We start from the raw sequence: 27252 nt of genomic DNA, 5'->3' as shown, positions 1-27252 counted from the left end.
TGACATGTTTAAACTGTACAAGACTGAAGTTAAAAATCAACTAGAAAAGAAAATTAAAATCCTTAGAAGTGATAGGGGTGCTGAATACTTTAAAAATGAGTTTAATTATTTCTGTAGAGAATTTGGAATAATACATTAGTGTTTTGCTCCCTATACCCCTCAACAGAATGGCCTGACCGAAAGGAAAAGTAGAACACTTATAGAAATGATAAACTGCATGTTGTTAAAAGCTAATGCACCCTTAAACCTGTGGGGGGAAGCACTCCTAACAGCCTGCCATTTACATAACATAATTGTTTCTAGAGTTAATAACAAATGCCCATATGAATTATGAACAGAAAAAAAGCCTAATTTAGCATATTTAAAAGTGTGGGGGTGCTTAGCATATTATAGAGTTCTAGATCCTAAAAGAACCAAGTTAGGACTCAGAGCTAAGAGAAGTATGTTTGTTAGATATGCAGAACATAGCAAGGCCTATAGGATTCTAGACTTAGAGTCAAACATAATAATTGAAACTAGAGATGTTAAATTCTTTGAGAATAAACTATGTTTTGAATCTACAGAAAATGAATCCATAAAAAATGACAGAGAACTTGAAAGAGAAACTCAGATTTCAATACCTGTTGATAATAATGAGACTGAAATAAGAAATGACACAATTGTAACACCTATAATAGAACCTACAGAAGTCAAAGACAAAGAACAGAGAAACACTTAGGTTCAAATTTTATTTCTACTCAGTCATTTGTATTTTTGGTTGAGACTGATAGATAGAAGATTTTAAATAAGATACCCATTGTCTTAAACATTGAAAATGATCCAAAAACCTACAATGATGCCATGACCTCTAGAGATGTTGCCTTTTGGAAGGAAGCTATAAATGATGAAATGGTTTCAATAATGTCAAATAACACATGGGTACTAGTAGACATGCCTCCAAGATTAAAACCAATCAAATGTAAATGGGTGTTTAGAAGAAAATACAACACTGATGGAACTGTACAAACTTTTAAGGCAAGATTGGTAGCCAAAGGATTTAGTCAAAAGGAAGGGATTGATTACTTTGACACCTATGCACCAGTGGCTAGAACAACTTCTATTAGAACACTCATAGCATTAGCATCCATTTATCACTTATCTGTTCATCAAATGGATGTTAAAACTGTTTTCTTAAATGATTATTTAAATGAAGAGGTTTATATGGAACAACCAGAATGATTTGTTCTTCTTGGAAATGAGAAGAAAGTCTGTAAACTGGTTAAATCACTATATGGATTAAAACAAGCACCTAAATAGTGGCATGAGAAATTTGTTTCTTGCATTCTAGCTTTTGGTTTTAAACATAATAGTGCTTATTGCATCTACTCAAAATTCACTAAAAATTATGGAGTAATTGTATGTCTTTATGTTGATGATATGCTTATTGTGGGTACAAATATGGTTGGCATAAATGAAACTAAAAACTACTTATCCTTTGCCTTCAAGATGAAAGATTTAGGAGAAGTAGATACCATCTTGGGAATAAAAGTTAAAAAGCATAGTATGGATTATGCATTAAGCCAATCACATTATATTGAGAAAGTACTTGAGAAATTTAAGCATTTAGGGTTTAAAGAATATAGCACGCCATATGATTCTAGTATAAAGCTAGTAGAAAATACTAGTAGAGCAATTGCAAAACTTGAGTATGCTAGTGTATTAGGAAGCTTGATGTATGCTATGCTTTGTAGTAGACCTGATATTGCATTTGCAGTAAGTAAATTCAGTCGGTTTACAAGTAATCCTGGTGCAAAGCACTAGAAGGCAATTGGGAGAGTTCTTGGGTATCTCAAGAGAACCTTGGAACTTGGCTTGTTTTATTGTGATTATCCAGTTATACTAGAAGGGTACACTGATGCAAGTTGGATTTCCGATAATGGAGATAACAAGTCCACATCTGGATGGATTTTCATCCTTGGTGGGGGTGCGATCTCTTGGGCATCCAAGAGACAAACTTGTATATCTCACTTGACCATGGAATCTGAATTCATAGCCTTGGCAGCTGCTGGAAAAGAGGTTGAATGAATTAGGAATTTATTATTGGATATAAAACTTTGGCCTAGTCTTATGCCTCCAATTTCCATTTACTGTGATAGTGAGGCAACTTTGTCAAGAGCCTACAGTGGTACCTACAATGGTAAGTCCAGACATATAAGTCTGAGACATGAATTTGTTAGGCAACTGATTCAAGATGGAGTCATCACTATAACCTATGTGAGGTCAAGTAAAAACTTGGCTAATCCTCTTACTAAGGGCTTGGCTAGAGAATTGGTAAGAATGACAACCAAAGAGATGAGATTAAAAACCTTTACTTAGTCACCTGTAATGGTAACCCGACCTGAACTGAAAAACCATTAGTATTGGGTTTAATGGGTAACAACAAGTTACAACAATATGACTGTTAGCATTGACATTGAGAAATTTTCCATCACAACATAAAAAGTGGTGTCCGTTATGATGAAAGGTTGAGTTAAACTCTTAGTGAAGTTCTGAAATGTGTCAAATAACGGAACACATAGTGGAATTTCACCTATGTGAACATAGAAGTGGTGCCGCTTCTCATGAGAGTTTGGGTTTGCTCTTAGGATTGTTCATGAAACCAGGAAAGAAGTACATGGCCATAATAGTGCTGAGCAAAACTTGAAACTCTTGTAGAGACTGGACATTTTTGTGTGTATGTGTGTCTCTGGTCTATCTTGAGAGTAATTGGTTTAAGGTCTTACCACCAATAACTTTGACAAGGATCTGAGATATCTATACTAACAAAAGGTTTAAGTTGATAAGCACCTTTTGTATGCATAACTGTGTCATAGTAGTTTGGATTGAGAGAGAACTATGTAATTGATCAATCAATGTGGGGGATTGTTGGATTTTAATCTCATAAGAGATTAAATCCAATGGATTTGATTGGTTAATTACATGATAAATTGCACCTGCACACTTGATTGGAAAATTAGCTCTTTTCTTACAAAACCCAGTTTTGAACTTGTTCCACATTGGAAAATTATAAGTTTTGTTTTTAGTATTTTAATAGGAGCTGATTTACACTCCTTAGAAATAGTAGAGGAGAGTATGGGGGTTTGATACCGCGCAACGCGTGCGCATGCGCGTGCACGCGTGTGTGCGGCGCAATGAGGCACTATAGAAGCGCACTTTGCTCGCACGCGCACCTGCGTGGCTCGCAAAGGACGGCTTTGGTTTTGGTGCGATGCTGACCGTTGATCACCGTTGATGAGATCAACGATCACCATTCGATCGAGTGTGATCAAGAGGCATAATTCAAAGTTAACAGTCATTGACTGTTAACTACCTTTTAAATAGTTACAATGTTTGAAATTGTGACTATTCAAGGTGCCTTCTCTGAACCAGCACCTACCTTTTTCTTCATACCTCTTCATAAACTATTTAAGGAGCATGAATCAGACTTCAAAAACACACATTTTTGAAATCCACTTTCTCTCTCTCTCTCTCTCTCAATCCGGTCTGCTATAGTCTCATAGAAGGTTTTTTCGGAGATTCTTCAACTTTGCTGGTTGCAGATTCTTGCCCAAGGCTCTGTTATATCTTGGGAACGGATTTGCCTGTAACCCAATAGCAAACTCAGTGAAACTAAGTGGGGGCAAATAACGTTCTAAAGATAGTGTCTTCAGGCGCGCCTCAGAGCTTTTCCTCCAAAGTTACAGTGACCCCATTTCCTAACACTTTGGACCCTTTAGTCATCACTCGGCTCATAAGTGAAATTACCTTGTTGCCCTTGGCCCATTCCAAGCAGCAACAATTGACATTGTCTGTGGGATACATCACTAAGTCTTCCCTAAACTAAACTTATACTCTAAAAAGCTCAATAATTAACTCCCAAACTTTAGCCGATATGGCAATAAACACTAGGAGCACTCAGAACCTGGTTACAGTGGACCAACTCTAAGTGGTCCTCGACCGACTTGACAACCTCGCACAAAGGCTGGACGAGGTGGGGCCCTTGGCAGGAGACCGCCCTTAGGGTAGCCGCCCCATTGGGATCCTGGGGCATCATGGGGAACGTGCGTCCCCAGACCCGTTAGCCATCGGCGTAGTCGGATCCAACAGGGCCGACTTAGTGTCCAACAACAACAAACGTGCCAGTCAGCCGCCGATGACCTCTCGACCCCCCAACCGAAGGGGGGATGAATCAGCATAGTCTTGTGATCATCGCCGAGACCCAAGATATCACTGCCGCTGACGAGAAAGCCCCTAGGACAAAGGTGGGCGATCAGGCAATCACAGCCCCCTATCTAGGGGTGAGGGCCGATGTCGTGACTCTCCCTCTTGGGTCTCGGACCTCCGAGACCTCCTAAATGATTAACGAGCCCGAAGAGACAGAAATGTGCCAACGTCAAAGCACTTTGGGAATTGGACCAACCCCTTCCGCGTTCGGGAGAACTAGGGCGAGGCCTAGGCCCCCATCGACCAAAAGATTGTCGACCTCCAGGCGTAGCTCGGTGCCATCAAGGACGAGCTTTGCCAAGTCAAAGAGAGCAGAGTCGATGCCTTGGCAAGTCAGAACCCCCTATCTGGAAGAATGGACGCCTTCACCCTACACATCATCTCTGAGCCTCTATCATCGCACTTCAAAGCGCCAACGCTCAAAATGTATGATGGAACAACCGATCCGGACAACCACCTGGAAAGTTTCAAGGAACTCATGCTCCTTTACAGATACTCAGATGCCCTGACATGCGAGACTTTCCATGCTATCTTCAAGGGGGCGGCCTACCGATGGTTCTCCGGGCTCCCCCTTGGTTCACCAGTTCATGGGAACAATTCGTCAATCTCTTCCTCTTACACTTCATCAGTAGTCGGCGATGCCAAAAGAGCGTCGCCTCACTCATGGATGTTCGACAGAAGCACGATGAGAGACTGTGGTCCTACATCAACCGCTTCAAGAAGGAGGAGCTTGAGGTCCGGGATGTCGACCCCATGGTCTCCATGAACACAACCATCAATGGCCTCTTGTCGGTCTCAGCTTTCAAGTGCTCGGTAGCCAAGACACCGCCCAGGTCTAAGGCAGAATTTTTAAAGAAGGCCCATAAGTACATCGCTGTGGAGGAGGCCTTAGTGGGAGATTGCCAGGAGGAAGAGGCTGACCACCATTGTGGAGGCCCAAAGAAGAAGAGAAGAAGCAGAGACAACCGCAATGACAACAACAACAACAACAGCAAGGACAGCGAGAAGCTATTGGCCTCGGCCCTAGCTTATAGAAAGTACACGCCACTCAACTCCACCCGAACACAGATTCTCAAGCAAGTAGAGAAGGAGGAGTACATGAAGTGGCCAAAGAAGATGAAGAGAAACCCCAAGAGGGGAAATCCAAAGAAGTATTGCAAGTACCACCATAGCACCGGCCATGATACTGAGGATTGCTATGAACTCAAGAACGAGATCGAGTCCCTCATTCACCATGGTCATTTGAAGCAATACATGGGGGGCAAGGCCGGCGCCTCATCCTCGCAGCAACAACAGTTAGCAGGTGTCATCGATGTCATCATTGGGTGCTCGGCCTTGGCTCGAAAGGCCTACGCTAGGCAGTTGAACATCCAGAGGTTGGCTCTCAAGAAGTTGAAGCAGGACGAAGCCCTCACCTTTACAGATGAGGATCTGAAGGGGATCTTAGTCCCCCATGATGACGTGCTGGTTGTGTTTTCCATTGTCATGAATTTTTTGGTGAAGAGGATACTTGTGGATAGTGGCTCCTTCACCAACATCCTCTTCTATGACGCTTACGAAAAGATGAAGTTGGCGCCTGAACGCCTCGAGTCGGCAGATGTGCCACTTGTCGGCTTCTCTAGAAATGTTGTTAGACTAGAGGGGGAAATCACCCTACCAGTTATGGTAGGGGCAAAGCCTCGGTAGGTGACGAGGATAAACGAGTTCCTGATCATGAAGATTTTCTCCCCTTACAACGCCATTATTGGGCGACCAACCCTCCACACACCCAAAGCAGCCATCTCCTCTTACCACTTCGTCAACAAGTTCACCACCGAACACTGTGTCAAAGTTGTATGGGGGGACCAACAAACCTTTTACTAGTGCTATGTGGTGGCACTGAAGGGTAAGAACAAGGAAGCCTTTTCTCTAAGGGCCTTGACCTCAAGGGGGAGCCAACTAGTTGAGGCCAACCAGCCAAGGACCTTGTCTCAGTTCCCCTAGACGAGGTCGAGCTCGAAATGACAGTTCACGTCGGGTCCAACCTTCCCCCAAAAAGCCTATCTAAACTAGTAAGTTACTCAAAACTAATGTCGACGTCTTTGCTTGGTCTACCATTGGCATGCCTGGAATTGACCCTTCAGTCATTACTCACAGGCTAAGCATGGACCCGAGCTCTAGGCCAGTTCAGCAGAAAAAGAGGAACTTTGCACAAGAGCGATGAAAGGCCATAGGAGAGGAAGTTGACAAATTACTCAACGCCGGCTTCATCTAAGAGGTACATTATCCTAACTGGTTATCCAATGTGGTTATGGTGAAGAAAGCTAATGGAAGTGGTGGATCTGTATTGACTTTATAGACCTCAATTAAGCCTGCCCCAAAGATAGTTTTTCTTTGCCGAGGATAGACCACCTCGTCGACGCCACCATAGGGTACGAACTACTTAGATTCATGGATGCCTTCTCTAGATACAATCAAATTAAGATGCACCTCGAGGACGAGGAGAAGACCTCGTTCATCACCAAGCATGGCACCAGGGCCACCTACAAATGCCTTGTGAGCAAAGTCTTCATTCCCCAGATTGGGAATAAACATCAAATCCTACGTGGACGACATGGTTGTGAAGAGCCTGAGTGCTAACCAACATACCTCAGACCTAGCTGAGACCTTTGACACCTTGTGGAAGTTCAATATGAAGCTCAACCCCAGCAAGTGTGTCTTCGGCATCAGCTCAGGCAAGTTTTAGGTTTCATCGTCACGTAGCGAGGCATAGAGGCTAACCTTGAAAAGATATGAGCCATACTCGACATGGCACCACCTTAGTTGATGAAGGAAACTCAGAGGCTTACTGGCCAAGTGGCTGCCCTCAACTGCTTCATGTTGAAGTCGGATGAACATTGCCTACCCTTCTTCCGGGCCATTAAAAAGTTGAAGGATTTCTAGTGGATGGAAGAATTCCAATATGCCATCGAAGAGTTGAAGACATACCTTGCCTCACCTCCCCTCCTCACTCGGCCACTTCCAGGAGACGTGTTGTACCTATACCTCTTGGTCGGGGACGAGGCCCTCAACTTGGTATCGATAAGGGAAGATGGAGTGCAGAGACCGATCTACTATGTCAGCATGGTCTTTTATGATGCCGAGACCCAGTACCCTGAAGTGGAGAAACTGGCCTTCGCCTGAGTGGTTGACGAAAGCATGAAAATGTATATATCTAAAGTGTGCTCAACAATTTACATTTGTAAAATAAAGAGCTTAAAAGTAATATTTTCCTTAATAATTTTATAAATATCAATTTTATTATTTGTGCAATTTTTATGCTGAAAGAATTAATAATTGAATGGTGGAAAGCCCAAACATAGGTCTAAGAAACCCAAACCCAAGTTCCATGACCCAAGTATGAGTGCTGATTCGTTTCCCGCTTTACTGTGAACAGGGTTCGGTATTTTGGGCATATCTTTCTCTACAAATGTCGAAATTCAGTGATTCTTGAAGATATGGATAGCTAAGAGATAGGGTTACAATTCATCTGTTGATAACTTCCTCAAAATCAATCTTTATTCAGACGAAAATTTTGGGATAAGACGAAGATCCGGGCTGAACAGATTGAGGAGCCTGGCAGCACAAAAAAAAGGAAAAATCTGACCAAAAAGGGAGGGGGGGGGACGACTTGCAGAGGTTATTTTGGCATTATTTTCTCAGTCTTTCACAGAAGAGAAGAGGGGAGAATGATGTCCAAGCATGGCTAAAGCTTCAACAAGGCTTGGGAGGACCTTGATCAACGAGTTTTACTTGTTATTTTTTCTTTGATTCCTTGAGAGATTTCAATTTTAATTTTGTTCTTGAGAGATTTCGTTTATTATTTTAACAAACCCTAAAGTCATTCTCTTTTTATGTGCAATTTTTTAGAAAATAATTGATTGGGTAGATTTATTTTATGAGTTGATCCTTGACTGCAATACTGTCGATCTGATATGTTGTCGTTCTTGGGTAGCTTGTAAGAATAGATCATTCGGTTCTTCATCGAAAATTAATTCTTTTGGAACAAATACTTTTGTTCTTGTCATTGGTTTCAAAGTTATATTTTCTGATTGCTTGTTTGAGATGTGAAACCTGCAATTGAGAAATGAATATGAATCAAAGTCAAGACCAGTTAAGCAAATCGATCAAGTGAATCTCGAAATCTTGTTCATCACAATCTACTTTTCATCCTTTTATTATCGTTATTTTTATTCAAATATTTTTGCTCTTCTTTTTAATTTTAGAAAATCATTTTTTCTAGGTTATTCACTCTTAGCAATAACTCCTTTTGTTGGTTTAATTAGCTTCTCTGTGGATTCGACACATAAAGCTACGCTTCAACGACCGCTTAGCCAAGAGTAATAATTTTGGGTGAGACAGTGGTCTCGACTAAGATGTTCAGGCCATATTTCCAAGCCTACACCATTACGGTCCTGACAAACTAACCCCTCAAAGCCGTCCTCTCCAAGCTATAGGTCTCGAGATGACTGAATAAGTGGGCCGTCGAGCTATCTGAATTCAACCTACAGAACTAGCCAAGGCCGGCGATTAAAGCACAAGCCTTGGCCGACTTTTTGGCAGAATTCACCTTAAGCCAAGCCCTAGAAGAAGAAAGACCTCAGCCAGCAGAGGAACCCAGGCCTACTTGGAAGTTGTTTGTTGATGGATCATCCAACTCTAAAGGAAGTGGAGCTAGCTTCATAATCCTCACCCCAGAAAACACCGAAGTAGAATACGCGTTGAGGTTCGACTTCTTGGCCTCCAACAATGAAGCTGAGTACGAAGCCCTCCTCACTGGCCTACAACTCGCAAAAGACGTCGGTTTCTAACACATTGAGGACTTCAGCGATTCCCAGTTAGTGGTGAACCAAGTCAACGGTGAGTACTAGACTAGGGAACGTAACTGAAGGGATGAGAGATCCATCATATGGATGGCTGAACCCTGTAGGAAGGTTGGGCAAATTTTAAAAAATTTCTCTCTCTCTCATTTGGGAATCACATTCCCTATTTTAGAAAACTGCACTTTCAAGGATCAATCTTGAAGCTAAACTAGACTAGATCTGAAACCAAAAGGGAGTGGAGGGGTTATACCTGATACGAAGTAACAATAACCTCCAATAAGTAGGATGACTCTTTAGCAAGAATCTGATGGAGGGCTAGTGAGCACGACTTCAGATTACCTTTTCTACCAAAAGGTAATATCAAGAATTCTTCTTGATCATTCCCACAAGTGGAGATCAAACTAGTATGGCAGCAGGAGTAGGAGAGAGCAAGAGTAGAAGACAGAAGCAGTCAAACTGTATGTTGTCCTCTCTCTTAAATTAGTAGACTGATGGATGAATTGGAGGTTCACCCTGCTCCTCTATTTATAGCCTTAAAGAGAGGTTCTCCTAATCCCATTAGAAGTTTCCTAATCTAAATCTTGTATTTGGATCTGGACTCTCTTTAAGAGATAAGGATAATCCCTTATCTTATATATAGATAAAGATCAGCCCTCCTAATCTAATTAGGAGTTTCTTGATCTAAATCTCTATTTGGATCTGGACTCTCTGAGTGGATAGGGACAATCCCTTATCCTATCCGCTGATCTAAATCCTAGAACCGCCCCTCCTTAATTAATCTCATTAAGCCAGTTCGAATTGCGCTTTAGGCCCATTAAGTCTATGTGCTCACTTACCCTCCAAACTGCTGCCCAGTTGGATATCCTTGTATTGCGTGGGACCCAAACATTGATCTACACATCAGCCACATGGGTTCAGCCTAGCCTCTATTACAAGGCCTGGCCGAATTCACTATAGGAGACAGTGAACCCCTGAGTCCATCACCATGGGCTCTTAATGGGCCCAGCATTTACACTAAATGGTCCTTGGGTCAAATCACCTTATAAAAAACCTAAGGACTGTGCGCAGATGCAAGATGAGCCCATTAGGTATTACCCTCAATGGTCATACACTTAACCTCTCAGCCCATAATGATCAAACACTGCCCGACAAGAGAGGATCTCTCCCTTGATTGCAAGGTATAGTGCTGCACTCTCCACTCACATGGATCTTGGGAATTAAAACCTTTTGCAAACATTTTGAAACCATAATATATATGTATATCTATATATAAATATATTTTGCAAAACAATTTTCAACGGTTGAAATCAACTGCCGGTAGTTTAGGTTTCCATCAGAGAGAATGCATCCCCGATCATTCACTTTGTTCGACAAAGGGGCTGATCCTGTCACTATGATCATCCACTCAGATGAATTCTCAGACTGTCACAACATACCCAGGTTTTGACCCCCTCTAAGGATCTCACTGATTGGCATATCAAAGACAGCCTAATCCGACACCTAGTGTAGTATCATAATCGAGTCTAGGGGTCAGGTGTTACATTCCAGTTTTGCCCATCTATCTCCAAGGTCTAGGGCAATATTGGAATTCTGGTCCGGTTCAGGGTTTCAAGAAAACTCACACTGCATGTACCTCAAGTCTCACCCTGGCAGTTGAGACAAGCCACCCCAACCAACATGGCGGCACATCAGTGTCAGCCTTGGCAAGATAAATCTCCCTAATCTATCCAATGATAACATGATAACATGAATCAAATATGTACTTTATTCATTTACATTAATGTCATAATGTACCAAAGGCCTCTGGTCCGACGAACTCAACAGTGTTCTATGGGCTTACCGGATGACACCTCGAACCGCCATGGGAGAAACCCCATTCAACCTAACTTACGGCTCCGAGGCCGTCATTCTAGCAGAAATCAGCGAACCGGCACTTCGAACCGAGGCATACAATGAGGCTGAGAATGAATGATGAAGAACTTAGAACCAACTTAGACCTATTGGAAGAGGTTCGAGAGAAGGCTCAAATCAGGGTGGCGGCTTACCAACAGAGGGTGGCCTACTACTACAATTTGCTGGTGAAAGAAAGATACTACAAGGAAAGAGAACTCATCCTCAGAAAAGTCATGGTGCCCAAGGCTGACGTAGGCAAGCTAAGCCCCAACTAGGAAGGTTCCTACAAAATGAAGGTCATTGGCCTCGACACATTTTGGCTTGAGCATCTAAACGGAAGATCAGTCCCTCGAACTTGGAACTCAGAGAACATTCAGATGTATTATCAATGAATCTACTCCCTAGTGGTCGAACAGTAAATAAAAGTGCAAAGTTCCTCCCCTCCTTGGCTCCAACCGTTAGGGTATATGTTCTCATTTTGCTAACCGCCAGCCTCCCACAAGGTGATACGCTCAGACTAGATGGAGGATAAGGCACACAGATCCATACAAGCCATACGTCCACTTTGCCTTCATGATAAGGCAAGGAACGACGGAGACCTTGACTATAAGCACCAGCTAGAGATCTCGGACTACAACAAAGAACCACACTAAAAGCAATCTAAGTACTTCATCAAGCAGGAAGGATGTGGTGGCCTCGGCCAGGCACACCTCGGCAGCCTCGACCGAAGTTGGAGAATAATCCAAGAGAGCTAAGGACTTGTCCTCCCTTCCCTCCTCGTCGAGGAAAGGGGCCCCGAACACCTTGTCGACATAGCTCGGCCTTGATTGAACTCCACTAATTTAACTTCCTAGGAGAACGACTAAGTGACAAGCCACTTTGGATGGTAGTTTCTTTGCTACTAGTGACCTCTCGGAAGGGGGCACTGACCTATAAACAAAAAAGAAGTAAAAGTACAAGTGCAAGAAACAAGTGATAAAGGCACAATTTAGACAAAAAAGTATATTTCGTTGAGTATTCATTGTCAGCACTTTACGAAAAATAGGCCTTGAATGGGGAGGTCAAGCCCTTTACTAGAAATAAGTTAAGCAAAATAGAAAACAAAAGAAAGCAGAGAAGAAGAGTAGCCTATGCAGCCTCCTTGGCGGTGGGGTCAGGTGCCTTGGTAACCTCAATGGTAGAATCCTCGGTAGCAGGAGTAGCTAGACCCTCGACAATAGGAGCAGCTGAGTCCTCAGTTGGTCCACCAGGAAGTCCGACATCAGCCTCAGCACCTCAAGCTTGGTGTCCTCGATGCTCTCTAGATAAGAGTCAGCCTCATAGTTGGTAAGGCAGTGCTGATACTCCTCCATCATCTTCTAGATGGTGATGATGTCCCTAGCCCTCTCCTCGGCCTCCGCCACCAGCACTCGAGCAGCCGCCAGGGCCTCGTCGAGGCAGAGGTGCTCCAGCTCAGACTTCTTCAAGGCCTCCTTGAGCTCGGTCGTGAGAGCCTTCTTTGCCTTAAGGTCCTCCTCCAGCATCCTCCAAACCTCCTGAAGGGATGGGAGATCCATCATATGGATGGCCAAACCCTACAGGAAGGTTGGGAAAAATTTCAAAAATTTCTTTACTCCAATTTGACACCTAGTGTAGTATCATAATTGAGTCTAGGTTCAGGTGTAACATTCTAGTTTTGCCCATCTATCTCCAAGGTCCAGGGCAATAATGGAATTTTGGTCTGGTTTAGGGTTTCAAGAAAACCCATACTACGTGTACCTCAAGTCTCACCCTGGTAGTTGAGACAAGCCACCCCAACCAACTTGGCGGTACATCAGTGTCAGCCTTGGTAGGATAAATCTCCTCAGTTCTATCCAATGGCTGTGAAGATTCTAAACTAACACGGGTCACATATGTGTCCAGTTTAAGGGTATTACAGAGAAGCACACCATGATAACATGAATCAAATATGTACTTTATTCATTTACAATAAATGTCATAATGTCGTCACGCTGATTGGAGCTGAGGGCATACACTGTCTAACACCTCCTTCTCCTTGTTCATAGCCGAGACAACAACATCTCGACCGCTCTCGGCCTCGGTGACCCACACCTCGAGCTGCTCCTTCTTATCCTCAACCTTCTTCAAGTGTTGGATGAGGAGCCTGACCCAATCACCTAGGCCAATGAAGTATCGATAGGCCTACAACAAAAACATCTTCATCAGTAAGTTAAAGCCAAAATGACAATGCCAACTAGAGAAGTAACGAAGGGAAAAGCTTACCTCGGCTAGGTGGTCTAGGGTGTGGTCCTGGAGGTCAATCAAACTCTCGTTCATCATGGCTAGACGATCCCCCTAATCAGAGCCCTCTCGACCCCTCGGGTGTCAAGGGAGTCCCCCTCTTGGACGTTCCACTGGGGGCGGAACACTCATCGTGTGACTAACTGACCTTCTTCCCCAGTGGCATAAGGGTGAGGCCCCCTAGGTTGGAGGCCCCATCGATGTATCGACGGCTTCTCCTCCTCGAGCACCGCCCTCGGCTGGGTGGTCCTTGTGTGCTAACCTCTTCCCTTGGGGGGGGGGGGGTTAAGGTGCTTCAGTTGGCCTCTTCTGGCCAGTCTCTTGTTGTTGGCTTCCCTTGACCGGCCTCTTTCCTTGTTTGGCCCCAGCATTGACAGAAGCTTTAAGTTGAGGCATCCTCTCGGTAGGTGCAACCCCCCTCGGTCTCTGTCCCCCGATGGGCCCTCACCTAGCGCCCTCTTCTTGGCCTGGGCCTTCTCCAATAGCAGTTGCTTCACATCAACTGACATCTCTACAAAAGATCAAAATGCACATCAGTACCTCTAAACAAATAAGAGAGCTAGTGTGTTAATAAGCCAATGGCAGAAACTCCCCTACCAAGGCGAGCGGGACTGAGCCTGACGAAAACCAAAGGGAGCTCTTCCTCCACTAGAGGTTTGGCCTAGATCATCCCCAACACACAAATGTGGGTAATCACATTGGCTTCATCATCTCGAAGAAGGACTTGGGCCTTCTCGACTAGCAAGCAAAGCTCCCCCCAGCCCTACCTGAATGACCAACCCTCGGGACAGGACACAAAGAAGAATTTGTTCTTCCGGTAATGAATAGATGAAGGGTTGTCAACAGTTCGGCCTCTCTGAGACTGGAAATAATACATACCCCCTCACTAGGGTGTGGCCTTGGCAGAAACATGGCATGAAAAATCTTTTGGGTCAGCTCCACGTCTCGAAGCCGAGACACCACCAGCATAGCGATGATGGTCCTAAGAGCATTAGGGGACAGCTGACCGATGGAGATGCCGTACCACCTCAGCAGCTCGAGGATGAGAAGATGGAGGGGAAACGTAAGACCAAACTCCAAAAAATGTTGGTAAATGTAGATTTTCCCCTTCTCCGACATCCACGACCGATCATCGGTGTCGAGAACTCTAAGTCTATAGGACTGAGGGATGTAATACTTCCTAGCCAAGGTCTTCACCTGCTCGAAGTCAAGGACCTTATCTTGCTCCGAATGTGGAAGGTGCTCTATGTTCACCCCTTGGGCCGCATACTCGGCCAGCACACACGGATGAGTTTGGGGACCTCCTTGCCCTCAACCATGTCAGGTTACCCTGGAGACCCCTTGACCTCCCTAGGCCTCGAAGATGTAGCGCTCTCATCGGGAGAGATCACACCCCTTCGGCTGCTCTCAACACTTACAAGGGCAGTCCTCTCTCTCAGCACCTCGACCTCAGGCCTCAGAGTAGGGACCTCGGGCTCACTTGGGTTGTCTCCACTGTTACAAGTAGTAGATGGGGTTCAAAAGGAGCTCACTCTTGAGACATCTGGGAGCTCATAGCACTCAGGGCCAGAGTCCAAACAAGACATGACTATAGAGGGGTTCTTTCCCTAAGGATACGAGGTTTGTGGATCTCTAAAGGAAAGTCGAGGTCTCTAAGAACAACAACACTTGGAGGCAAATGGTGGGGGGAAGTGCGACTAAGGCCCCTATTTCAAGAAAAATAGATGGTTCAGATTGCCTCTAATCCAACGGCCATGATGTGACTATCTCCACTGCTCAATCGAGTGACCGACCCGTGTCACTTGCCTCGGGAAGATGAAACGACGTCTGGCGAGTTGATTGGTCTACTCGCCATGTCGGCTGGTCTACCCAGTGACTCTAACCAAAAGAAGCATGACCCTGCCAACCCGACACCCATCTCACATATGGATATGATGCAACACCCGTCCCGCACATGGTCCTCACTTGGAACCCGTCTTGGGAACGAGTCCGACTTGGCAACCAAGAACCCATGATGCACATGGTCTGCACCCATCTCTGAAAGTCACCCCTTGCATGGGCTATAGCTTACCCACAACGAGACCCGTCTTGTAAATGGTGAAGCCACAATGACCTAGCACCAAGTGTTACCCTTGTCGACCCCGATCGTGGTCGACACCTCACACAGACCTGCCTCGGCATTGATTAGACACAAGATAGGGGAGCAAACAACCCTCACACCTATATCCAGCACAGGCTTGAACCCTCGGGCACCGAAACTATGGCCTCTAGGGAGCATAGGTCCCTACAGCACCCCTCGGAGGGAAGAACAAAGACCAAGTTGATGCCATCACAACCAAAACTAGATGCATCCTCAGCAAGCCAAAGCCAAGGCCGAGGCCCTCGACAAGGGAAATCCTTCGGCACTCCCTAGTGAGGACAAGGCATCATCTTCGGCTGAGGCTGAGGCCTGCATCAAAAAGGCCCATTGGTGCCTCCCAAAGTGGATGATGCACTCTCTTCGGCTAAAGCCGAGGCCCTCAACCTAGGCCTTCGCCATGGCCTCGAGAGTGGGGGTCAAATGATGTAGGTGCACATGGCCCAGACTAGTAGCATGTGTGCACACGGCAGGCAGTGGCATTCAACGCAGACCCAATGAGAGCATGCACAGAATAAAGGTTTGCGAGCGACCTAGAGCCAATGGCATGGCTGAACGTGGTGGCCTCGAATGACTGCTTTGTTAGAGAGTATATGCCCTTAGCTCCAATTAGATTGATGTACATAAACTTTTATTTTAAATGAATAAATGTACATAATTGATTCATGTTATATCTGGTGTGTTTCTGTGTAATTACCCTTAAACTGGACATTTATGAGACTCAAGTTAGTTTAGAATGTTCTCAGCCATTGGATAGACTTGGGGAAGTTTATCCCGCCAAGGCTAACACTAATGTGCTTCCAAGTCGGTTGGGTAGCTTGTCTCAGTTTCCAGTGTTAGACCTGAAGCACATGTAGTGTGTGCATGTTTGAAACATTGAACCCGAACCATTTTCCAATTATGCTCTGGACCTTGGAGACTAGTGGGCCAAATTTTAAAGTTACACCTAACCCCTAGACTTGATTATGGTATTGCACTAGGTGTCGGATTGGGCTATCTTTGATATGCCAATAAGTGAGATCCTTAGTGGGGGTTAAAACCTGGGTATGTTGGGACAGTCAGAGAATTCACTCGAGTGGGTGATCATAGTGATAGGATTAGCCCCTTTGTTAGACAAAGTGAATGACTGAGACTGCACTCTCTCTACTGAAAACCAAAACTGCCGGCAGTTGATTTCAATCTTGTTTTAGATTTTTTTTTGTAAATACATTTATATGATAAAATATATTATGTTTTAAGAAAAATGTTTGAAAAAGGTTTTAATTCCTGGGATCCATCCGAGTAGAGAGTACAACATTGCACCATGCAGCTAGGGGAGAGGTCCTCCCTTGTCGGGCAGTGTTTGATCATTAAGGGCTGAGAGATTAAGTGTAAGACCATTTAGGACTGTTATACTTGATGAGCTAATCTCACATAAGACCATTGTCCTTGGGCCTTCATAGGACGGCTAGACTCAAGGACCATTTAGTGTAAATGTTGAGCCCATTAAGAGCCCATACTGATGAACTTAGGGGTTCATTGTGCTCACTAGTTAATTCAGCCAGACTTTGTCACAGAAGCTAGGCTGAACCCCTATGAGCTTTTGCGAGGTCATTGTTGGGGTCCTACGCCATACAAAGAGAGCTAAATTGGCCAACAACTAAAAGGGGATGTGAGCCTACTTGCTTAATGGTTCTAAGGCCCATAATTAATTGGATTAATTAAGAAGTCACATGACAGCTTAAGCAGTCATGTGACTTAGGCGAATTTGGGTATGGATATTGGCTTAGATCAGCACTGGGATAAGAGGATAACTCTTATCCACTTAAGGAGTCCAGATCCAAATAAATATTTGGATTAGGAGAAGCTGATCTTTAGGGCCTATAAATAGAGGAGGGAAAATTGCTCTAGACTTTACTATTCCGCTCTCCGTTTTCTCCCTCTGCTCTTGCCACCCAAACCCTATTTTGTTCTCCCTCTGGTGACTGATCTTGATCAATCTTGGGTTTTGATTTTTGCAAGAAAAATCAGATTTGCATCGTGCTCACATCCCTTGTAAATAATTTGTTCTCCCTTTGCTCCCTCTAGTGTGATGGAGATCGATTCTTTATTGGCGCCAAGGTTAGCACACCCTTCATTTATTCATTCGATTATGGTTTGTAATTAATTTTTTTTTATTTTTAGACAAAATTTATTAGGATTTATTCTAATGTAATTAATTGAAAATTAGGGTTTTCCAAATTTTTTTTACATTGGAAGACATGCTGGAGCACTGAAAGCTTTGTAGTTTGATGCCTTAAGGGCATCATCTCAGGGGTATTTTAGGCCTTAGAATAGTCAAAATGTCCCCTTTTTCCTAGTTAAATTCAATATTGTGACCTCTGAGGGTCTCTGTCCAAATTTTGTGGAAAACTGGGGAAGTTTCATGGCTGAAATGTAGTTTTTGAGAAGCTAGTGTGATGTCTAGCTGAGAGAGGGGGTGTTTTTGTGAAACATTTAGCATAGGGGGGTGCCTCCTATCTGCTTAACCCAGAATGGCGCCCCTCCTACTGTATTAGCATACTCCCCTCTCCTTAGTAAACCCTAGGGTGCCTCCCCACTTCTTTTCATCTCTAACAAACCTTAGCCGCCCCTACCTACTAAATCTCCACCTTCCATCCCTTCTAATCTCCACCATTCATTACAGGGCACTTTCTTTTTAGCATTCTAACCCTAGGGCCCCACCTAACTTCTAATCCTCACCATTCAGCCTTTAGCCACTTGATCTCAGCCCCTATTCCATTCTCTATCTTAGCCATCCACTCTAGGGTGCCACCCACTCCTTTTAATCTCCACCTTTCAACCCTAGGCACCTAAATCTCCACCATCCAGTTCTGGGTGCCGAAATCTCAGTCCTAAATAATATTGGGTGCCCTCTCCTTCTCTTCTCAGCCTTAGGATCACCTTAGAACCATCCTAACCTTTCATTCTAAACCCTAGGGCACCCATATTTTTGCCGAAACCCAGCTGCCGCCTCCTCTTTCTCTCTAATCCCAATTTTATCCACCCTTCTCTATAAAAAGTACCTAAGGGCTTTAGAGAAGGGGTTGGATTCTGCCCCCATTTAAGATGGAAGACTGATCTTGAGAAGTTTAAGGGTAGAGGAAGAGGAGAACGCCCTGGCAAGAGGAGGGGTTCCTACTTGTAGTTCGCCAAAGCCATTACTGCCACCTCTAGAATCGAATCCCAACCATTTTAATTCAGTTTTAGATTTAACTTTTGTTCCTTAATTTCCAGTCTGATTTTTTCCTTCCTACAAATTTACTTTTATTCAGTTTAATTTTTGCTTTGTTTCTTTTCTACAAATCTAGAATTTGGCCAGGTAAGACGGAAGGCCTAGCTCGAGAAGTTCGAAGGTGAAAGCATAGATCCACCGACTGCTACCTCTAATCGGATTACAGTCTTTTTTATTTAATTTCTTTTATTTATTTATTTTTGTGCACTTTTCACTTTCAGTAGTGTTCAAATTTTATTTTTAATGAATTCCAATTTAATTAATTAAAGTTTTGTGATTCTACAACTTCCCTTTGTTTTCTTTTATCCATATTAAAGTTCGTAATGATTTTTCCCTTACTTCCCTGTGGATACGACCCATTCTCACCATTTACCGAGTTTGTAATTGTTTTGAGAAACGGAGAAATTTATAAATATTAAAACTGGTGGTCCGAAGTGGTTAACGACATGCTTCTGGACACACTATGTTTTTGGCGCCGTTGCTGGTCATTGCCCTTTGAAATAATGTGTGATGCCTCTGACTATGCCATTGGAGTAGTTTTGGGACAAAGGGTGAATAAATGTCCTGTGGTAGTATATTATGCTAGCCACATCCTATATGAGGCTCGGTTGAATTACACCACTACCGAGAAAGAATTGTTAGCTGTAGTGTTTGCTTTGGAAAAGTTTCACCTGTATCTATTGGGCACCAAAGTGGTTGTCTACTTTGATCACTCGGCGTTAAGACATTTGTTTAGTAAGAATGAGGCCAAACCTAGGCTCATTAGATGGGTCATTCTTTTGCAAGAATTTGACATTGAGATTTAGGATGAAAAGGGCTCTGAAAATGTAGTAGCTAATCATCTATCCTGAATTCAAATTGAAAGGAGTGAGCCCGTCCACGACTATTCCTTCTCAGATGAGCACCTCTTAAATGTCTCTCATAATACTCCCCCGTGGTATGCTCATATTGTCAATTACTTAGCAGTAGGTAAAATTCCCGAGGGGTGGTCTAAGAATGAGAAGGACAGATTCTTTTCTCAACTCAAATACTACTTCTAGGAAGGTCCCAAGCTATTCCATATCTGTTTGGATCAAGTGATCCGGCGTTGTGTCCCTGAGTCTAAACACCAAAGCATCCTCATTTTTTGTCACACTCTCGCTTGTGGGGGGCACTTTTCGGAAAAGAAAACTATGCCCAAGGTTTTGTAGAGTGGTTTTTACTAGCCGAGTTTATTTAAGGATGCCCATGTCTTTAGCCAAAATTTCCTGAGATGTCAATCTGCTAGGAATATGTCCCGTAAAGACATGATGCCACTTAACCCTATTCTAGCTGTAGAAATCTTTGATGTTAGGGGTATTGATTTCATGGGACCATTTCTGCCATCATCCAGTCACGAATACATCCTCGTGGCCGTTGATTATGTGTCAAAGTGGATTGAGGTAGTAGCAACCTGGACCAATGACCACAAAGTTGTAATGAAATTTTGTCAAAAGAACATTTTCTCTATGTTTGGGTGTCTGTGAGCAATCATTAGTGATGGGGGGTCACACTTTACTAATGCGAAATTCCGTGCTTTGCTCTATAAATATGGAATCACCCATAAGATAGCAACCCCCTACCATCCCCCAAAAATGGTCAAGTGGAAGTGTCCAATAGGAAAATTAAAAGTATTTTGCAAAAGTCCATTAGGCTGGACCAAAAAGATTGGTCCGACAGACTGGATGACGCACTTTGGGCTTATTGGACTGCCTACAAAACTCCCATTGGAATGTCTTCTTATTGGCTGGTATTTGGTAAAGCATGTCACCTTCCCATCGAATTAGAACATCGGGCTTATTGGGCCATCAGAAAGTTCAATCTAGTTTTAGGCCAAGCTGGATCCCACCGAGCCCTGCAATTAAGTGAACTGGAGGAATTGCGCAATGAGGCCTACGGAAGCTCGTGCATTTATAAAGCCAAAACAAAAGCCTTCCATGATAAAAGCATTTCAAGAAAAACTTTTGAACCGAATCAAAAGGTTTGGCTTTTTAATTCTAGGTTGCATTTGTTCCCTGGTAAATTAAGGTCTAGGTGGGATGGGCCGTTTATTGTGGAAAAAGTGTTTCCGTATGGTGTAGTTAAAATTGTTGATCCAAAGAATGGAAGCACAGTCAAAGTCAATGGTCAAAGACTTAAACCATATGTGGAGGGAGTCTCTGAGAGTGGAAAGATTGACAAGATAGGCTTAAGTGATCCAGAGAGAAGTAAGTGAATGCATTTTGCTGAAGACGTTAAACTTAGCGTTGGTTGGGAGGCAACCCAACAGTTTTCAATTGCTTTTTCTCTTAGGATTAGAGTTTTTGTTTTCTTGATTCGAGATTAGTTGGCAGACCTTGAACCTCTTGGGAAAACCCTCTTGATTGCCCCCTTTGGCCCAAGTCCTTTGCATAATCCTAGTCATGACATTGGGGACAATGGCACTTAAGTTGGGGGGTGAGGAAAGAGAGAGAGAAAAATTGAAAAAGAAATTGAAAAGCTAAGCCTTTAGAAATGCAGAACTAAAAATTTTACTGAGAATTTTTAAAATTTTTTTCATTAAAAGAGATTCCCAAACAAAAAAAGTTGAGGAAACTGATGGAAGAATATTGAAATTTGTAGAAATCGGTAACAAGTGATAGGAGTCAAAATTGGTCTTGTTTGAATATTGTTGAAACTGTTTAGAAATTAGAAAATACTTTCACATTTGCCTCTATAAAGATAAGAAGAAAAAGATTGAAAAATTAGACAAAAAATTATTTAAATTGTCAGAGACAATGGACTACCTTGAACAAAGTTTCAAAAAAAAAAAGAGAATAAAAGGTCAACGGACACCCTAGACTTAGTAACCAGGTCTCTTTACCTAAGTTAAGTGTCGAGATTCGTGTCAAAAGGGAAAGGAAATGCCAAAGACAATCACCTAACACTTAGTAATTGGGTCTCTTCACCTAAGGCAAGTGTCGAGATTCACATCAAATGGTGGAAAGTAGCAATAAAAATAAGTGTGCATATCAAGTTTAGGGGTAGAAATCCACTGTCAGAAATGATAAGAAGAATACCCGTTTGATTTTAAAAATCAATCTCAGTTAATCGAGACAATTTGCAAATGGAAGGGCATATAAGATTTTTAAGCCAAGTTTCTGTAATATTCAAAGCTAGACAGTTTCACCCCTTAAGCCTAATACTGATCTATACAAAGTTTGAGAATTCTGAATCAGGATACTAGGCTAATTTTGTCAAGGATGATTTTGTAGTGGTAATGATCTCTATACTCAGTGTAATTTTAAGGCTGCATTGCTAAGGGACTAGAAATGGTTAAGTTGGGGGGTGTGATAGCTCTATAGTTTGATGCCTTAAGGGCATCATCTCAGGGGTATTTTAGGCCTCAGAATAGTTAAAATGTCCCATTTTTCCCAGTTAAATTCAATATTGTGACCTTTGAGGGTCTCTGTGCAAATCTTGTGGAAAACTGGGGAAGTTTCCAGGCTGAAATACAGTTTTTGGGAAGCTGGTGTGAAGTCTATCTGAGAGAGGGGGTGTTTTTGTTAAAAACTAAGCACAGGAGGGCGCCTCCTATCTGCTAAACCAAGAATGGCGCCCTCCTACTGTACTAGCATACTCCCCTCTCCTTAGTAAACCCTAGGGCACCACCCCACTCCTTCTTTTCATCTCAAACAAACCCTAACCACCCCTAACTGCTAAATCTCCACCTTCCATCCCTTCTAATCTCCACCATTCATTCTAGGGCACTATCTTTTCAGCATTTTAACCCTAGGGCGCCAACTAACTTCTAATCCTCACCATTCAGCCTTTAGCCACTGAATCTCAATCCTCTATTCCATTCTCTATCTTAGCCATCCACTCTAGGGTGCCACACACTCCTTTTAATCTCCACCTTTCAACCCTAGGCACCTAAATCTCCACCATTCAATTCTAGGTGCCCAAATCCCAGTCCTACATAATATTGGGTGCCCTCTCCACCTTTGTGTTCTTTTATCTGGATTAAAGTTCATAACGCTTTTTCCCTTGCTTCCCTATGGATGCGACCCTTTCTCACCATTTACTGTGTTTGTAATTGTTATGAAAAATGGAGAAATTTATAAGTATTAAAACTGGTGTTCCGAAGTGGTTAACAACACTTTTTCGGACACACCAAGTGCGCGGAGGAGAAGAAGCGATTTTTGCGAAAAAAATTTTGCAATCTGTGATTAACAGTTTCTTGCAGGTTTGTAGTTTGTTTGGATTAGATTCAGACCATCCCACTTGCAGCCCTAGATTATGTGTTTTGCTGTGATTGATTGTCGTTACTCAGTTGTTAATAATTTCATATTGAAATCTTGTAAATTGTAACATGTTTTGGACACCAAACCCTAGGCCGAATTGACCTAGTTTGGTTTCAGATCTGGTCCAATTTGGTGCAAGAACGATCCTTGAAAACTGTAGTTTTTCTAAAACTGGGAGTATGATTCTCGGAAGGAAAAAATAAATTTTTGAAATTTTACCCTACCATCCAACATGGTTCGGCCATCCATATGATAGATTTCCCCTTCCTTCATGCTCCTTAGGGTCGGACCACATCTTGACCATCTGAGCCCACCTACCTCCAGGCGGCCTCAAGTATAAATAGGGGGCAACCTCCTCAAGGTAAGGATCTAGACTCTGAACTACTAGGAGGTTTATAGTTTCCCATGTGGCCTCGTCTAAGCACTCCTCACTTAGGCCTCGTCCACCTCGTACTCCCTCGTACTAATTTGACCGTTGGAGCCCTTGCCTCGGGTTAGCACCTAAGGCCTTTGATGTTCTCTCCTTGTTTACAGGTCTGACCTACTAGCCCTTGGCTACAACAGACTTTGGATCCTTCAGCCAGCCCTTGGCTCAGGATCAAAATTACCTTGTTGCCCTCAACCCATTCTAGGTAGCAACAATAGTCATGGTTGAGTGGATAGGCAGGTTGTTTTAGGTAATTTTAATTTTTAAACCATGAAGTGATCTTTCAGTACTATATCAATTTATTACAACTAGAAGAAGATTTGAGTGAGTGTACTTTGTAGCTCTCAACAGTGTAATTATCAAATATTATCTTCTAATGAGATATCCCTCTTGTAACAAGACTGATGGTTAGTTGATATGAAGATCACCCAAGTAATAGTAAATGGTTCTAGGTTATCTTTGGAAGCTCTTAGTCCCAATGATGATTAATTCAACTTTCACCTACTTTGCTTAATGAAATTCCAAACCATTAATATACAAAAAAAGTAGAAAGTTGGTTAATGTGTTGTTGCAGTACTATCATTCTAACATCTTCCTTCTCTCCTAAGCCTTGAAACTACTGTTAATGCTAAATCTCCAAAATTTCCTATGGTACCATCTTATTTTGGTTGAATCTATTGTATGTTCTTGAGTTCTATTATGGTGTTTATCTAGGGTCATTTAGGCTATTGTTTTAGTTATCATCTCAACTTGTTGTTCTAATCAACCTTTTATGAATTACTCTTAGATCCAATGTTATTTTGTTCCAAGAGGGTGTACTTCTACATCTTTTATTTGGCATAATACCCTCTCTATGGATAGATGTCTGTGAGTGACTGTCTTTGTAAAAGAATGATGTTTGTTAGTGTCTTTACTTTATTGTTAATATTTGAAAGGATTTAACAATATTGTTATGGTACTCCTAATACATACCAAAAAGGTTTTTATTTTTGATGTATCTAATAAATTCATTAAGATTTGATGAAATTGTATTTAAGTTTTGTAGAGTTGATTGCAATTGTTGCTTCTGTGATTGTTGTTAAATCAGTGATGTAGAACTCATATTGTTTGTGGACATTCTTGTATAATGGAACAATGCTCTTTAGTTGGCCATTAGTTATGAAGTAGGTTTTGTTTTGGATAAGCTCAGCAAAAAAATTCTCTGCTATTGAATTGAACAATATGGCTTGCATTTGTGTTCCCTACAATGCAAAAAATATTTATTAGTATGAATTTTTTATAGGAAATTTGAGTTTGGTATGGTGATGAGAACGAAAAATATCATATTTTTCTCCCTTAATATTGAGTCTTTTATATTTATTTTATGCCCAAATGCACTCATTATTCTTATATTTTGATTTAGGGCACGGAAGAAGGCATTAGGTGAAAAACAAGGCTAATCGGGTAATTTTACACAGTTTTGGCGTCGTGTGGTAGATAGAGAATAACTCTCTCATCCGGACTCCGATTGAGATTATTCAAGATGTGTTGGAAAGATAAGGAAAAGTTATACAACTTTCCTGTTTTGAGTTTTGATAGATTCGGATTGTATTGAGGTCAAAATCGGGCCCGAATTCTCTGTAATTGCACTGATGACGTGTTGAAGACATTCCTTAGCCTTGAAGTTTTCATCCGCGAATTCACCACTGTCCCACTCACACAAGAATTTTGTTTTATCTTATTTTTGAGTCTTTTCTTGATAAGTCAGACTTGAAGATTGATTACCTAGAGAAATTTTAGGAGATTTTGTGAGCTTCTTTTGGGGGAAGTAGAGAGAAAGAAAAGAAGAGGAAAAACAAGAAAGAAAGCAATCAGACCCAAGGTAGCCAAACCTCTCTTCTCTTCTCTTCTCCTCTCTTCTCTATTCTCTGATTTTCTAGAGTTTTCACCATGACAATGCGTGGATAAACTCTCATACTTGGTCGAAGGAAGCAAAAGCCTCAGAATCCACCAAACTGTGAGATCTAATTTGATTTTTATTGTTTGATTCATGCTTTGAATATCGGATGTTCTTCTATATTTATGTCTATTATTGTTTTGTTTGATTACTAGGAGGCCTACTAGTTTATTATTTGTTACAAACTATTGCTAGATTAGATATCAAATCCATAATTGTTTGATCCCTCAAATCTGCGAAGCAACTAGAAATTAATGATTTGTTGTATCAGAAATTGTTAGATCGTAGGAAGAACACTTGACTGAATTAAATGCAATCGCTTGTGCTTGTGTTGTTTAGCTTCATCGGTCTCTAATGCTTAAGGCTATTGCTGGATTAAATCTTTAACGCTTGTTTAGGGGTTGTTTAGTAGTAAGGGTTAAGAGGATCGGTTGTTTTCTGATTAACTATAATAGGGAGATGCAGGAAAGTAATTCCTACGATGAATATTCAAAGTCTGAATTGATTTATTTTTGCATCGATGAGTAGTCATGTAATTCTGATGGGGGATGTTATCTTAGACCAAGATTCGTTCTTTTGGTTAGTTTCAGCACTCTAAATTGCCTTGCTTCCCATTTAAATTTTGTTTTTTTTTTTTTTAATTCTGATTTTCTTTCTTTTAATTCTGGTTTTCGTTACATACACCCCCCTCCATCTTTGATAAAGTACATATTTGGTTAGTTTCAACACTCTACTGCATTTTATTTTTATGAGTATAGGTTTTCTTTTTGGGTGCCTATGACAGCACGCCATATGGATACTTCTTCGTCAAGAACTATGTGTTAGACGATTTTTGTATGCCCTTAGCTTCAATCAGAATGATGTACATTATGAGTTTATTGTAAATAAAGTACATATTTGATTCATGTTCCTATGGTGGGTTTCTATGTAATACCCTTAAACCGGACACATAATGAGACTCGTGTTAGTTTAGAATGTTCACAGCTAGTGGGTTAGTCTGGGGAGACCTATCCTAATAAGGCTGACACTGATGTGCCACCAAGTCGGTTGGGGTTTCTGTCTCAGCCGCCAGGGTGAGACCCAAGGCACATGCAGTGTAGGATTAATTGAATCTTTGAACCAGACCAGATTTCCAGTATTGCCCTGGACCTTGGAGATTAATGGGCAAAACTAGAAAGTTACACCCGACCCCTAGACTTGATTATGATACTGCACTAGGTGTCGGATTGGGCTATTTTTGATGTACCAATCAGTGAGATCCTTAGCGGGGGTCAAAACCTGGGTATGTTGGGACAGTCTGACAATTCATCTGAGTGGGTGATCATAATGACAGGATCACCCCCTTTGTCGGACAAAGGTAATGATCGGGGATGCACTCTCTCTGATGGAAACCAAGATTGCCGGCAGCCGATTTCAATCGTTGAGATTTGTTTTGCAAAATATATTTTATATGAGATATAAAAGTATATATATTATGGTTTCCAAAATGTTTGCAAAAGATTTTAATTTCTGGGATCCATATAAGCAGAGAGTGCAACACTGCTCCTTGCAGCCGAGAGAGAGGTCCTCTCGTGTCGGGTAGTGTTTGATCATTATGGCCTAAGAGGTTAAGTGTAACACCATTGAGGGTAATACCTGATGGGCTAATCTTGCATCTGCCCACAGTCCCTGGGTGTTACAAGGTGGCTTGGCCCAGGGACCACTTAATGTAAGTGTTGGGCGCAATAGAGGTCCATTTGATGGGTTTCAGAGGGTGCACTGTCCATAACAGTGTATTCGGCCAGGCCTTGTAACAAAGGTTAGGCTGATCCCCTGTGGATGATGTGTAGATCAATGCTTGGGTCCCACGCCATACAAGGAAGCCCAACTGGGCAGCAGACAGGAAGGCTAAGTGAGCACATAACCTTAATGGGCATAAAGCCCATTTCGAACTGGGCTAATTTAATCAGTTAAATAAGGGGTG

At 42.4% G+C, this 27252-nt stretch overlaps 1 protein-coding gene across 1 annotated transcript; it reads left to right on the top strand.

The window, feature by feature from the left end:
- The first annotated feature begins 4905 nt into the window (after positions 1 to 4905).
- On the top strand, positions 4906 to 5928 carry LOC104590279 (uncharacterized). The gene has a single exon (XM_010248870.1). It carries the CDS (start codon positions 4906 to 4908, stop codon positions 5926 to 5928), a length of 1023 nt encoding a protein of 340 aa, XP_010247172.1.
- Positions 5929 to 27252: the final 21324 nt, after the last annotated feature.

The sequence above is a fragment of the Nelumbo nucifera genome, chromosome 7 (assembly GCF_055504915.1).
Source record: "Nelumbo nucifera cultivar China Antique chromosome 7, China Antique-T2T, whole genome shotgun sequence".
NCBI lineage: Eukaryota > Viridiplantae > Streptophyta > Magnoliopsida > Proteales > Nelumbonaceae > Nelumbo > Nelumbo nucifera.
Note: the sequence above shows the minus strand (reverse complement) of the source record. Positions and strands in the feature narration are given on the sequence as shown.

Excerpts from the sequence above, each read along its gene's own strand:
- LOC104590279 (XM_010248870.1), top strand. The coding sequence starts at position 4,906 with ATGGATGTTCGACAGAAGCACGATGAGAGACTGTGGTCCTACATCAAC.